The sequence below is a fragment of the Hyaena hyaena genome, unplaced genomic scaffold (assembly GCF_003009895.1).
Source record: "Hyaena hyaena isolate Hyena2069 unplaced genomic scaffold, ASM300989v1 scaffold_146, whole genome shotgun sequence".
Classification (NCBI taxonomy): Eukaryota; Metazoa; Chordata; class Mammalia; order Carnivora; family Hyaenidae; genus Hyaena; species Hyaena hyaena.
This window is the reverse complement of record NW_024080778.1, coordinates 2,341,636-2,356,751: the sequence shown is the minus strand read 5'-3', so window position 1 is coordinate 2,356,751 and position 15,116 is coordinate 2,341,636. Positions and strand designations below refer to the sequence as shown.

General features: G+C 39.7%; 1 protein-coding gene across 1 annotated transcript in view; it reads right to left on the bottom strand.

The window, feature by feature from the left end:
- The window catches only part of PAPSS1 (3'-phosphoadenosine 5'-phosphosulfate synthase 1), a 99,381-nt gene that overhangs the window by 53,539 nt on the left and 30,726 nt on the right, over window positions 1-15,116 (bottom strand). The window contains exon 6 of the mRNA XM_039238788.1: window positions 667-780. Within this exon, the coding sequence (XP_039094719.1) occupies window positions 667-780 (114 nt within the window). The remainder of the gene's footprint in view (window positions 1-666; window positions 781-15,116) is intronic.

Below are 15,116 nucleotides of genomic sequence, written 5' to 3'. Positions count from 1 at the left end.
ACATCAAATAAACTTATTAGAAGTAACCAGGAATTTGAATAATCACTTAAAGAGGCTTTCTCTAAGCCCAGAAGTTTGTTGGTAGGTTTTTTTCCTTTTTCTTTTCCTCTTTACTTTAAGATCTGGTGCTTCCCTGGGTGTTCTGGATTTTTATTAACTAAAAGAAAGGCTAGGAAATTCAACTTCTAGTCCAGCTTCTTATTCCTTAATCTCTCCATTTTTAAGGTATATCTAAAGGATACGATTTAAAATTGTCTAATATTTGAAAATGATAAATTATAGTTTCCAATGTTGTCATATCTAGTTTAACTCAGTAGGTTTTTTTGGCGGTGGGAACATTTAATGATTTTAGAGTGAAGACATGCACATAATTACTCTTAACAAAATAAGAGATTCATGGTTTCGGCAGGATTATGAAACATGTTTGGAAGGAAAAAAAGTTCATTTTAATAACTATACAGTACTTTGAAACTTTAAGAACCCATTCCTTCTGATAAGCCTAAAACTTTTACATAATCTTTGGTCTCTGGAAATTTTAACACAAACCACAATGATCCCCCCTACCACTAGAACCCATGCCCTCAAACATAGATGAAAAACAAATTTTACAGATAATGAGTAATATAAGGCTATATCACTCAGTACGAAGACCAGCAAAGCACTTACTTTGTTAATTTTCAATGCTGGCAATGTTTCTGCATCCGTTTTCGCCAGGTGGAGTTTGTTTTCTGGCACATACAATTCTTTTACTTCATAAGAGGCATCCACGGGTACGATATCCTATACAACAGAAGTACAATTACATGTTTGATTCAACATTCTAAAGTTCTCCAAAGGGTGTCTGGATGAAGAACATTAACATTTCAAAGTGAGATTTTATAAAAGTATAAAAGAGGGCTCTGAGGATGGTGCCCCCCAGGCAACTTTCCTCAAGTCAGCTCACCTACTCTCCACAGAGAATATCCCCCATACAAGAAGTCACTAAACATCGTGTCCCATTCCCTAGGGAAAAGAATGAATTCGGAGAATGTGTCACATATGTCAAAACCAGGCAGCTGCAAAGAAGAGGTGACCTCAAGTAAGAGGTAACAATAAAAAGAACCTGGAAGCAAATACAGTTGCTATGAATACGATCATTATTATCTTTAACATGTCACCAAACCATTTCATTCCAGCTTTGGTATGTGTCTTTATCGCTAGTGTCACTCAAGTCACCCTCTCGGTCCTGCCACATGAAACTCGAGAATATGTCAGTTTTACTCCCACTGTGGCTGTGTGAGAAAGAGCACTTGCTTGGTCCCATATGAAATGCAGTCTGGAAATTTTATCTGAACTCCCAAGTACTTACACAACATTGGGACAGTGCTTGTCTCTCAGAATATACAAGAATGTATTTATGATTACCACAACATAGCCCCTTCGCTGATCTTTACAAGGCTTGTTCACAACATTTGTCATGCCCTGAGGAATAATTACTAAATGTGTTTAATTACTTCAACTTTCTTTTAAGCCAAATCTATTAGGTAACCTTTACAAGCATACAAAATTGTCAATGATTAAGGACTTTTCTGTCCAACCAATACTTTGTTATTCAAAATAGAGTAATACTCAAGAGAACGAGAAGATAAGCCACAGACTGGGAAAATATTTGCAAAAGGCATATCTAGAAAAGGAATGTTATCTAAAATACACAAAGAACTCTTAAAATTCAACAATAAGAAACCAAACAGCCCAATTTTTTTTTTTAGATGAGGCATTTTTATTCGTTTTTATGTTATCTACAGGCAGATGTTGTGGATATTGTATAAGTAAGAATAACAAGACAAAAATAACAGAAATAACAGATACATGGTAACTCTAATTCAGGAATAGATACATAGAATTATTACCAAAGTGAAAATAACTAATGTTTCTTGACCTAAAAATTACTGACTCTAGAAAGAGCACTGGGTCTTAAGGCCAAAGAACTGAGATTGAGGCCTATGTCTGCAGTCAGTAGATTTTATTTGTCATCAATAAATGATTATTTTAACATCTGCTCTACTAAGTCCAGGGTGGTTGTGAGGATCAACTATTATACATAGTAGGTATAAGTTTGAAACCTTTCAATTTTCCTTTTACTTGCATCTTACCAATATTAGTAATAAATTTTATCTGTGAAATTAAAGAATTAAATTTAAAAATTGCTCAGATTAGCTTCCTGACTCTAAAATTGAGAAAATACATGAGTTTTTGCCTTCCTCATTATCTGAGCACCTACTTCACATCATAGGATCATATTAAACCATACAATTACCAGTTGTAGTTGTAGAACATAATGGAGAATCTGTTATGTTCTAGGCCCTTCACGTGCATTGTTATTATCTGCATTTTAATTTTTTTTATTAAGCTATAAACATTTTCTGCCAGGAAACACACACACACACACACACACACACACACCTCAGTTTAAGAACACTTTTTATCAAGTATTTATTAAACACTGCTTGGGCATCTAATATAACCTAGACACTATGCACCAAATAATAATATTCCAAAGTAACAAATGGGAAACTGAGATTGAACAGTATAAGCTAAAACTGCTAGTTAGTCCCAGAGGCAGGATTCAAACCGAGGTCCTCCTTATTCCAAGTTTGTGCTAACACACTCTCCCATGCTGCTCAAACAGCCCAATTTTTTTAAAAAAATGGGCCAAAGACCTGAACAGAAACCTTACCAGAGAAGATCTACAAATGACCAATAAACAAATGAAATGATATCTTCCATCACATCAGCAGGGAAAGGCAAATTAAAACAAGATACCACTACACAGCTATCAGAATGGTCAAAATCCAAAATACTGACAAAAACCAAACGCAGGTGAGGATGTGGAGTAACAGACACTCTCATGCACTCCTGGTAGGAATGAGAATGGTATAGACATTTCAGAAGACAGTTTGGCCGTTTCTTACAAAACTAAACACACTTGGCCGCGTGGGTGGCTCAGTCAGCTGAGCATCCAACTTCAGCTTAGGTCATGATCTCACAGTTCATCGGTTCAAGCCTTGCGTCGGGCTCTGTGCTGATAGCTCTGAGCCTGGAGCCTGTTTTGGATTGTGTCTTCCTCTCTCTCTCTGCCTCTCCCCGCACCTCTCAAAAATAAATAAATTTTGAAAAAAAAAACCAAAAACCATAACACACTTTATTTATCCAAATGAGTTGAAAACCTATGTCCACACAAAAACCTACACAGGTGTTTACATCGGCTTTACTTATAATTGGAAGGCTTGGAAACAATCATGATGTCCCTCAGTAGATGAATGGATAAATTGGTACATTCAGACAATGAATGCAGTAAGAAGAAATAAACTATGAAGCCATGAAAAAGATACTAAAGAACCTTATATTGCGTATTACTAAGTAAAAGGTGCCAATCTGAAAAGGCTACATATTGCAGGATACCAAGTATATGACATTCTGGAAAAGGCAAAACTATGGAGACAGTAAAAACATCAGTGTTGCCAGGGGGTGGGGGTGGGCAGATGAAGAACTAAAGAGGGGATTTTTAGGGCAAGGAAATGACACTACAACAGAAGATAGTGTCACTATACATTGTCCACAGAATGTACAACCCTAAGGTAAACTAGGAATTTTGGATGACGATGTGTTACAGTAGGTGTATCAATTGTAACAAATGTGAGGGGCATCAAAAGGACAGGCTTATGGGGGAAGGGAGCCCCAAGTATGCGGGAACTCACTGTACTTCCCACTCAGTTTTGTTGTGTACCTAAAACTACTCTTAAAAACATCCATGGGACAGCAGGCGGGGTGGGGGGGGAGGCGGGGGGGGCGGGCTCCTGGGTGATTCAGTTGGTTTAGCATCCGACTCTTGATTTCAGCTCAGGTCATGATCCCAGGGTTGCGGAATCAAGCCCCATTATCAGGCTCCACGCAGAGCATGGAGCCTACTGAAGATTCGCCCTGTCAGCCCCTCTCCCACACGTGCTAAAATAAAAATTTATATTAAAAATAATAAAAATTATTCCATTAAAAAATGCAAAACAACAAAAGTAAATCAAACTAAGTATCAAATGCAGGGGCTCCTGGGTGGCTCAGTCAGTTAAGTATCTGACTTCGGCTCAGGTCACAGGAGTTTGAGCCCTGAGATGGGCTCTGTGCTGACAGCTTAAAGCCTGGAGCCTGCTTCGGATTCTGTATCTCCCTTCCCCTTTGCCCCTCCCTCGCTCAGGCTTTGTCTCTCCCTCTCTCTCTCTCAAAAATAAAATAAACAGGGGCGCCTGGGTGGCTCAGTTGGTTAAGCGTCCGACTTCGGCTCAGGTCATGATCTCATGGTTTGTGGGTTCGAGCCCCCCATGTCGGGCTCTGTGCTGACAGTTTGCTCAGAGCCTGGAGCCTGTGTCAGGTTCTGTGTCTCCCTCTCTCTCTGACCTTCCCCTGCTCACACTGTCTTTCTCTCTCTCAGAAATAAGACATTAAAAAATATATGTATTAAAAAAGTAAAATAAACATTAAAATAGATATATAAAAATGAAAAATAAAAATTAGATCAAATAAATATCAATAGAAGAACCAGGTTTTTGAAGACATACCCTGCTATTTTCCTGAGGAATAAGTGTGGGAAGAAACTTCCAACTTATATTTGGACTTCTATTAGTATCTTCAGTAGATGAAAAAAGCAATCAGATACTATGTATCAAAGTTAGCTGATCTCATAAAAGACCGGGTGCTACTATTCAAGTAGCCCCTACGGATTCTGAAAATCTAGAAAAATTTATTCTCCATGCACCTGTGTGGCCCAATTGGTTAAGTGTCCGACTTTGGCTCAGGGCATGATCTCATGGTTTGTGGGTTTGAGCCCTGTGTCAGGCTCTGTGCTGAAGAGAGTAGCCTGGAGCCTACTTCAGATTCTGTCTCCCTCTCTCTGACCCTCCCCCACTCATGCTCTGTCTCTCTCTCTCAAAACTAAATAAAAACAGTAGAAAGATTTATTCTCCCACATTTCTCCTCAAATATGGAACAAAAGAGATACAGTTTAGCATCAGCTAAACCCTGTGCCAAATCAGTCTCCTCCTACTGGTAAATTCAAGTCCTCTGATCTTTCTCTTGCTGAAACCAAGGGTAAAGAGAGTAAACATGAAGGAAAGCAGAAAAAAAGTAATAAAATTAAACACTGGAAAGAAATAAAGCAACACCACTTGCTACAATACCAAGTTTAGCTAATTGTTCCTGGTGTGCAGACATGAAAGGCATTTTTGTCCCTTGAGCATCCCACTGCTCACAGGAGGAGGAAAGTGGAAAAGTGTGTAAAACATAAACCATGCACACAGCCCAGGGCACTTCATATACCTTCCAGGCCTTCTGCAATGAAGCAGCCAGCAGGCATGCACAGCTGAAGGCTATCCATCATGTTTCAGGGCTAACACTATGTGAGGACATTAAAGACAATGGTGAAAGAAGAATGACAGCTGCCACCACCTGCCTCTATTCTCTCTTCTCTTTGTAGGTTTCAATACTATCCAACCTGTATTAATGAGACAGATTATTTCTTATTTAAATTTTATTTATTTAGAGAGAGAGAGAGTACAAGTGAGGAGGGGAGGGGCAGAAAGAGAGGGAGAGAGATAATCCCAAGCAGGTTCTGCACTGTTAGCACTGAGCCCAACATGGGGCTCAAACTCAAGAACCATGAGATCATGACCTGAGCCAAAATCAAGAGTTGGACGGACGCTCAACCAACTGAGCCACCCAGGTGCACCAAGGCAGATTATTTCTAATAATGCCAAGCAAAAGACGGCATGTCTTAAATTTTGCCAGTGTGGTCTAAGTGGTAAGTATACATACATAGTTTATACATAATACTTGATTTCGCTGTGTACCAAGAGGAAATCACATATAGCAAAGTCTTTTTTTTTTTTTTTATGTCACTGTATCTCAATAAAACCAGAACAAAAGAAGACACCTCTTCTTATAATCTAGCAAAAGAAATAACATGGTAGTCTATCCTGTGCATTCTAATTCCAGGAATTATTGTTAATACATTTAAATTATAAAATAGCAGTAAAGAGAATTTGGAATTGAGGGAGAAAAAAAATCACTGCACATACAGTTATCATTGTCATTTTTTTTTTAATGTTTTTATTTATTTCTGAGAGAGAGAGAGGCAGCGTGAGCAGGGGAGGGTCAGAGAGAGAGGGAGACACAGAATCTGAAGCAGGCTCCAGGCTCCGAGCTGTCAGCACTGAGCCTGACGTGGGGCTCGAACCCACGAACCATGAGATCATGACCTGAGCCGAAGTCGGACGCTTAACCAACTAAGCCACCCAGGTGCCCCTATCATTGTCATTTTTATATATTTCCTTCCCATTATAGGGCACTGGTAGTTTTAGGAGTCTGTATGTATAAAACCTATTATTTCATCAACTAGAAAATAAAAGTTCAGGATCAACTGTTCCTCCAGGAACATGATGTGCATTAGGAGAACTGCCCACACCCTACGTGTTCAATTAGCTTCTTAGAAATGTAAAAACTCTCAGAGGTTGACACACACCCATTGTTCCTGCTGCAAGATAAAGAATAGAAATCCTCGCACTGGGAACAAATGCTAAAGTGACATTACGCAAAAGGTCAGGCATTCATTAAGAGAAAGACCATGATAAAGGCTCACAAAATAGACTTAAAATTAAATACATTAATCACAAAAAATTAAAAACACAGTACCTTCAAAACCAAAGATGTTAGCATCTGTGAACCTGTCTCCTCCTCAGTTGTTTAAAATAGATATACATGCTTATATGCTACAGGCCTGTCATGAAATTCAATAATTTAAAATCTCGAAGCACAAGGGCACCTGGGTGGCTCAGTCGGTTAAGCATCTGACTTCGGTCATGTTCTCGCAGTCTGTGAGTCTGAGCCCCACGTCAGGCTCTGTGTTGACAGAGCATAGCCTGGAGCCTACTTGGGTTTCTGTGTCTCCCTCTCTCTTGCCCCTCCCCTGCTCATGCTCGCTCTCTCCAAAAAATAAACATGTTAAAAAAAAAAAAAAAGCTTTTAATAAAAATTAAAACCAAATACATGAAGTACAGAGACTAACATACCGGAGACTACCATTACGCTTACTACAATTCCAGCACCATCCTAAGGGCATATGAATGAATCCACGTAATCTTCATGCAATCCTACCTATGAAGAGAGAAGTATACTCCTTTAACAGATTTGGAAACTGAGGCCCAGAGTCCCTGCCATACTAACCACCAATGCACTTAACACACACAAAAAAATACTCCATAAATACAGTGTGCTTGCTACATTCCAGAAGCTGCTATAAGCACTCTGCATATACTAACTCATAGGCTCCTCAGTCAATTCTAAGACAGGTATTATAATTATTTCTCACTGTATAGACAAGAGAATTGAAGCCAGAGAAAGTAGGTATTTTTCCCAAGGTTATGTAGTTAATTGATAAATATTAGAACTGGGATTTCAACTGGGGTTCCAAATATTATTCCCCTCCAAAAAAAACAAAAAACAAAACCAAACCAAAAAAACAAACCTTTACGTCTCTCTCATGAAAACTAAGTTATGAGACATTTTATCACACAAATTGTTATTATTTTATCTTCTTAGTTCACAATTCCCAGGGTTTCTGGTCGGCATGTGATCTGTAGGAGTCGATAAAGTTCTAGACAAAAAGTAAAAATACTCAACATTTCAGTTAGGCCTCAACATTTCTATGAAGGTTAAGAGCGATTTTCAACCAAATGTTCCAAACCCCATCATTGTCAATAAATTAAAAACCTTCATTTCCACCACTTTGGACCCCTTAGAATTTCAAAACCCAGAATCCACAGCTGGGCAACAAATGACATAGGGAGCTCAGGGAAGAGAAGAATTTCATGGACACAAGCAAGTCTACATAGTCTTCTTTGCCATTTCTGAAGACTACGTTATTATAAGAATGGGAGATCTTATTCACATTGTGAGGGTTGACTATCCTATTCTACTGCATTAACCACTGATAACTGTCAACAGTTTTGGAGGGCCAGAGGACAGCATCCAACAGACTAATCTTTTTGACCCTTGGTGGATGCAACAGGGCATTCTGAGCTGGTTTCCAAGGCCGGCATCACTAGACTCGGCTCACAAATAGCAACAAACAGCAGCGGTGCGCACTACCCACTGTGACACTCCAGGCGGGTGGCTGGGTGTGCGCACCCTGCTTCCACCCTGGAAACACCCCTCTCCAGAACCACACTGTGGGGGACACACTGGGGAATGTGAATCTACTCCCTCTGAAGAGACGTTCAAAGTAAGAACTGAAAACAAATAAATATCATGTCTTCCTTCCAACCACAACCTAGGTTAAGAAAACAAATATACAAATAATTTGTGAGAAAATCTAAGTGTCTCCAAGAAACTAGTTTGAACATAAAAGAGTAGTATCAATACTATGAGCTCTAATTATTTATCTAATGTTCTGTGTACTCATACAGCCATTGAGCACATTTGGGATTTTGAGCACATGAGTACATTTTTAGTAATGTGCTATGTTATATGTATGGACATAGAGGTTATAATAATCACTTTCCTTTCAAGAAAGGGGATGTTCTTATTTTCAACATTACCCATAATTGTTCCCTTTTCAAAATTCATATTCAGCAATATTTTTAAGTGAATTTTAGCCTCACAAATTAAATACAAAATTCTTCCGATGCCTAACAAAGTCGAAAAAAAATTCAAGAGGTTGCTATCGTTTTTCCCTAAAAAAAAGAAAATACATCGAGTGAATACTTTTTGAATCAACACAAACATAACAGCACGAATCAAAAGGAACATGGAACATTTGCTCAAAGAAAGTGAGTTCTATATAGATTCTATGTGTAGAGAGAAGAAAACTCTCTACAAGGAATACAAAAAGAATTTTTTTAATATAGACAGCCAGTTTCTAGCACATTCTACTGACAAATCTTTTCCGTTTCCAAAACCACTGCTAAGCATCTAAAAGGAGCAAAACCACCTCAAAGTGAGACAAGATATCTGGACAACATAATGTGAAGTCCCCACCACATGAGCTATCCATTCTATTTGGGATTCATTAGGATTTCCAGAAACACAGTCAGCTATTAGAAAATAATGTGTTCTTTGACTTGCACACACAACTTTTTATTTTGGGGAATTTCCTTTAAAACAAAAACAGACCACAAGCCAGGCCAGGAGCAAGTGTTCATATGCCTAAAACCCTTACCTCCAATCTTAAGTGTGCCTCAGTCACCCAGCATTTAAGGATAAAGGGACTACAGGCGAGCTGCTGAAGAGGGGGTCATTAATTCACATGCTACCATGAATCACCTAGATCTAGAAATATTCAAATATAATGAACGCTTAAATATTAACTTAATTCTAAAATGTTACATGGGTATTCAAAACTTTTTTTTTTTGGCTTGACTAAACACAATCTAAGAGCTAACACACTGTATCTATATTCTTTGTTCAAAAGGACAATTGTTTGCTTTTATCTGGAAACTAGCAGACAGAACAAACATTCACTACCTGAAAATAGTATTCTTGCCTTCTTTTTAAAATCTTCCTAAAGAACTGTGAACATGTTAATAAACATAGTGATTCCACATTCTAAGTTTTACCTTTAAGTATTTTCTGCACTTTTTTCTTGAGCCAAATCTGCACCACAGATTTGAGCACTAGAGCTCATTCATATTTTATGTAACTATTAAATTTCTATTATCTAAACTACATGCATCCAAAGCATGAACACCAAACGACATTCTGGCAACACTTTAAAACTGAGCTGCGAAGTCAGGTTTTTATGTGCAGTATAAAATCCATTTAGAGCACTAAACCACCATTTCATAAAAAGACAAACCTTTAAATAATTTATAGCACTAGTAAATCTAGAGTTCCTAGTAGATTTAAAAACAGTATTTAAAATATCACTTTAGATTAAAACCAGCAGCAAGAACCCTACTTCCTTTTGTCATAACACACCAAGTTAAATGCAATCCCAGCAGGCCACCTAGTGACCATTCAAGGCTTTGGGGAAAAAACTTAAATCCTAAAATCCTCAGTATTTTTCAATGCCTTCTATTTTTTTAATGAAATGTGAAAATACACCAACAGAAGCACGTTAAGAAAATAAAGATGCTCTGACCAAATACTGAGAAATCAAGTATTTATATAAATGAACACATTTCCTTATCCCAGTTATATTACAAAGGCCAGACCGAAAGAGAAATAAGACTATCCAGGGATGACTGAGGATATACAACGTTGTGCTAATGGAAATACCCATCATCGCAAAATACCCCTTGTACGGAACATGAAAAACAAATACTTTTTGGACAGCAAAACCAGTGCCATATCTTCAAGAACAATAAAGAAACAATACCTGGTAGAATTCATCTTGGGAAAGTCTCTCCAAAGCAATTCCAAGCCTCAGACAGAAAAATCCCTTTGCTAGCTATCATAGAGACAGTACTTCTCAAACATCTGCATTCTCTAGAAAGCCCCAACCATGCTATCCTTCTCTGCTCCAATAAAAAGTCTGCCAATGGGGCACCTGGGTGGCTCAATCAGTTGAGCATCTGACTTTGGCTCAGGTCATAATCTCACAGTCGGTGAGTTCAAGCCTTGCATCAGATTCTGTGCTGACAGTTCAGAGCCTGGAGCCTGCTTTGGATTCCATGTCTCCCTCTCTCCTTCTCCCTCTCTCTCTGCCTCTCCCCCACTCATGCTCTATCTCCCTCTCGCTCAAAAATAAATAAACATTAAAAAACAAAGTTTGCCACATATTACAATGAGAAATATATATTTGGTCTTTGTCCCTGGTTCCTGGCACAGAGCCCTTAAAACCCATGCAATCTCCGAAGTGGTAGAGCGTGTTTGATATGATAATGTGATGATTTCAGGCTAAGGGGGTCTTCAAGAAAGGCAACACCATACTTAGACGGTTGGAACTTTCAACTCAGTGCCCAGAAAGAACTCTAGGCGAGGGAAGAGGCTGGAAACTGAGTTCAGTCACCAATGGCCAAACACTTAATCATGCCTATGTGATGGTACCTCCGTAAAGGTTAGATTCAGAGAGCTTCTGAGCCGGTGACAGCATGCCCACAAAGGGCGTGGAAGCACCTTGGCTCTCCCTGCCCCACACCTTGCTCTGTACACCTCTTCCATCTAGCTGTTCTTGAGTTGTATCCTTTATAATAAACTGGTAATGGTAAGTAAAGTGCTTTCCCAAAATCTGTGAGCTGAATTACTGAACCAGGGTGTAGGGGGTCTGGGCAACCCTTGACTGTACAGTCAGGCAGGCAGAAATGTAGGTGTCTGGGTACCCTCTTTGCGTCTGGCATCTGAAGTGGAGGCAGTCTCGTGAGACCACACCCTTCACCTGCAGTGTCCAAGCTAACTGTGGACAGTGAGTTTCAGAACAGAAGTGAATTGCTGGACACCAGCTGGTGTCAGAGAATTAGACAATTAGTTGGTGTGAGAATAAAACAAACTAACCTCAAAAGTATAATAAACTGAGGAGCCCAAAGAGGAAATAAAATGTACTTAGCTTTACTGTTTTAGAAATAAGATTGTTTTCTATGGCTTAATAACCCAAGTCACTCATTTACTATTTAGATTTAGGTCTCAGGACATAAGTAAACCAGAATTCATCTGGCATGATGTGCCTCAGCTTTGCAAGTTAAATTAGGTCACCGACAATCAGTCGTGATGTCACACTATACAGAACACACATTTCCCACTCATCAGAGATAGGCACAGGCAGTTTACTTCTTTACAAGGTCAACTTTCCTTCCAATCCAGACAGCTGCCTCTGATCTGCTCTGAAGTACTCTGAAAGGATGCTAAAAATATGACCTCCTACTAAGACCCAATACTCTCAAGTTCTCAATCCCAACTACACTTAGGAAAAAAATGGTCAAGGAATGTGAAAGAGAGCCATAGAAAAGACTGATACTTCAGTCTTTTGAGAAATTGCAAGAATCTAGATAAAAGGCAAGGCAGCATAGGAGAAGGGTGGGCTGCAGAATCCCACACACCGTGTTCAAATCTGACTGTACCCTGCACTGTCCTGTAGCAAACAACTTCACCTCTCCCAGCTGTTTCCACATCAGTAAAACGAGGATAATTATAACTACTTCTCAGAGTTTTAACATAACACTAAATGTATTTTTAAATTTCTTTTTACGTTTATTTATTTATTTTGAGAGAGAAAGAGACAGTGTGTGGGGGAGAGGGGCAGGCCAAAGCCCAACACAGGGCCTGAACCCAGGAACCATGAGATCATGGCCTGAGCCAAAACGAAGAGTCAGATGCTTAAGTGACTGAGGCACCCAGGTGCTCTCAACATCAAATTTATTAATGCTGCAAATACCAGAGGCCTTGCCCATGTGGGAGTTCTCGTCGGTTTCCATCTCTGTCTGCCATGTTCCTTTCTAGCACACACAACTCTATTCATGCACCTTATGCTGGTTAGTGCACATCCTCTAACTTCGTATCCTTCCTCCTTGCTCTCAGCATGGCACTCGACATCGTCATCCCCTTCACTTCCTAGTCTAGATTTGTGTGACCAGCTCTCCCCTGAGCTTCCAGGACCCACCTCTAGAAAAGCTCACAAATGCCTCTGTGATGACAATGAAGTTGTGCTCCATGTGCCACCCCTGGACCACAAGGGAGGATCTGCTTCGGAAGGCGCACACCACACGGAGTTCCCCTGCGGTCAGGGTGCAGCAGGCAGATGGACTCCTCGCATCTCCGAGCTGAACGTCAGGTGCTTACTGGTCTACCTATGTGCCCTAATGCTCACTTGAGGTTCAGCTTTGTGAAAAAAACAATCAAAGGAGAATAAATGTCAGAAGAGAAGTAATCATGTATGGGTGTGTATTTCTCCCTTCAACTACATTCATAAATTCTACATGCCAGAAAAGAAAAAAATGAATGAACTTATATAGTCATCTGAGTCTACAACTGTAAATAATGGTGACAAGGACCAAAAATTAAGGTCCATGAGGCAGGAATTTTTACTGCTTAATTCAATGCCACATCCCCAGCATTTTACCACAGTACCCAGTACATAAGACACTAAGTATTTGTTACATTAACTAACAGGATCGGGGTGCCTTGGGTGGCTCCATTGGTTAAGCATCTGACTCTTGATTTCAGCTCAGGTATGATTTTGTGGTTTGTGAGTTCGAGCCCCACATGGGGGAACAGTGCAAAGCCTGCTTGATATTCTCTTTCTCCCTCTCTCTGCCCTTCCCCCATGTGCTCGCTCTCTCTCTCAAAAATAAACATTAAAAAAAATTTTAATTAACTAACAGGATTAACCAAGTAAAACACAAAAATAAATACTTTTAGTGGGAAGTGAAGTCCTTTCTTTCCCCCAAATGAGGGTGGTACCAAATAAAAGCAAATGCATTAAAGAGCCATTTGCATTTCTTCGGTCACCACTGAGCTTTAGGATAAAACTAAAAAAATTTTCATGGGGGACTGGGAGGCTCAGTCAGTTGGGCATCCGACTTTTTATTTCAGCTCAGGTCATGATCCCAGGGTCGTGGGATCGAGCCCTGTGTTGAGCTCAGGGCTCTGCACTGAGCATGAAACCTGCTTGGGATTCTCTCTCTCTCTCTCTCTCTCTCTCTCCACAGCCCCCATCCCCAGCTTGCATGCTCCCTTCCCTCTCTAAAAAATAATAAATAAATGAATAACGTTTCAAGAGAAAATCTTCCCATCTTAAACTAATATAACCAGAACACCCTTCTGGTTTTGATTTAATTACATTGCACTTTAGGTACAATGAGAACACTGTTGAAAGTAAAAGCCAGAGGTGTATGGAAATGAGTCCTAGGAATTCATACACCTGGAATCCTAGATATAAAATCCAATGTCCATAAATGAATTACTTAGTATCTCTAAAATACTTCAGAGGTTTACTGTATGAATAAATCTAGAGTACTTTTATAAAATGCTCAGCACAAAGACCACTTGGGAAACTGTCACAGTCAAGTGAAAAGTGGTTGAAAGCTAAACTAGGAAAAAGGTCACTTCCTCCCAGATCCTAACAATCAAAACAAATATTTTAAAAGATACAAAGCAAGCTGCCTGGGTGGCTCAGTTGGTTAAGCATCTGACTTCAGCTCAGGTCATGATCTCATGGTTCATGAGTTCTAGTCCCAAACAGGGTTTTTTGCTATCAACGCAAAGCTCGCTTCAGAACCTCTGTCCCCTCTCTCTGTGCCCCTCTCCTGCATGAAAGCATGCAGGCACTAATATAAACATTTAAATATATTAATAAATAGAAGACACAATGCCCCAAACACATGAACCCTTAAAATAAATACTCAGTAAGTGTTAGGTATTTTATCTAGACAGAATGAAACTGTCCAATCATCAGACTGTCTAGCAGGCATAACATAGACTACCATCTATAAAAAAGAACAATTAATATAATCATTAATTAAGGGCAAACACATTAGAATCAAGGCTTTAAGCCACAGACACTAAAGCAAGCAACAGCACCAAGGAAAAAAAATACTGTGACAGAATACATACATAAAGACAATAAGAAAAATACATAGCTTGGAACCAAACTATGGAGAACCTTGAATTCAAATCACCTTAATTCTATAAACCACGGGAAAATCCATAAATTCTCTAGAGTAAAACAAAACAAAACCTAGACTACACTTTAGAAAGATGATTCTGTGGGGGCGCCTGGGTGGCTCAGTCGGTTAAGCATCCGACTTCGGCTCAGGTCATGATATCACGGTTCGTGGGTTCGAGCCCCGCGTCAGGCTCTGTGCTGACAGCTAGCTCAGAGTCTGGCCTGGAGCCTGTTCAGATTCTGTGTCTCCCTCTCTCTCTGACCCTCCCCTGCTCATGCTGTCTCTATCTCCCTCTCAAAAAAAAAAAAAAAAAAAGATTCTGTGAACGATACAGGATGGAAGAGAAGGCATGTCAGGGGTGCCTGGGTAGCTCAGTTGGTTGGGCATCTGACTTCGGCTCAGGTCATGATCTTGCCATTCGTGAGTTCGAGCCCTGCATCAGGCTCTCTGCTGTCTGTTCAGAGCCTTCTTCAGATCCTCTGTCTCCCTCTCTCT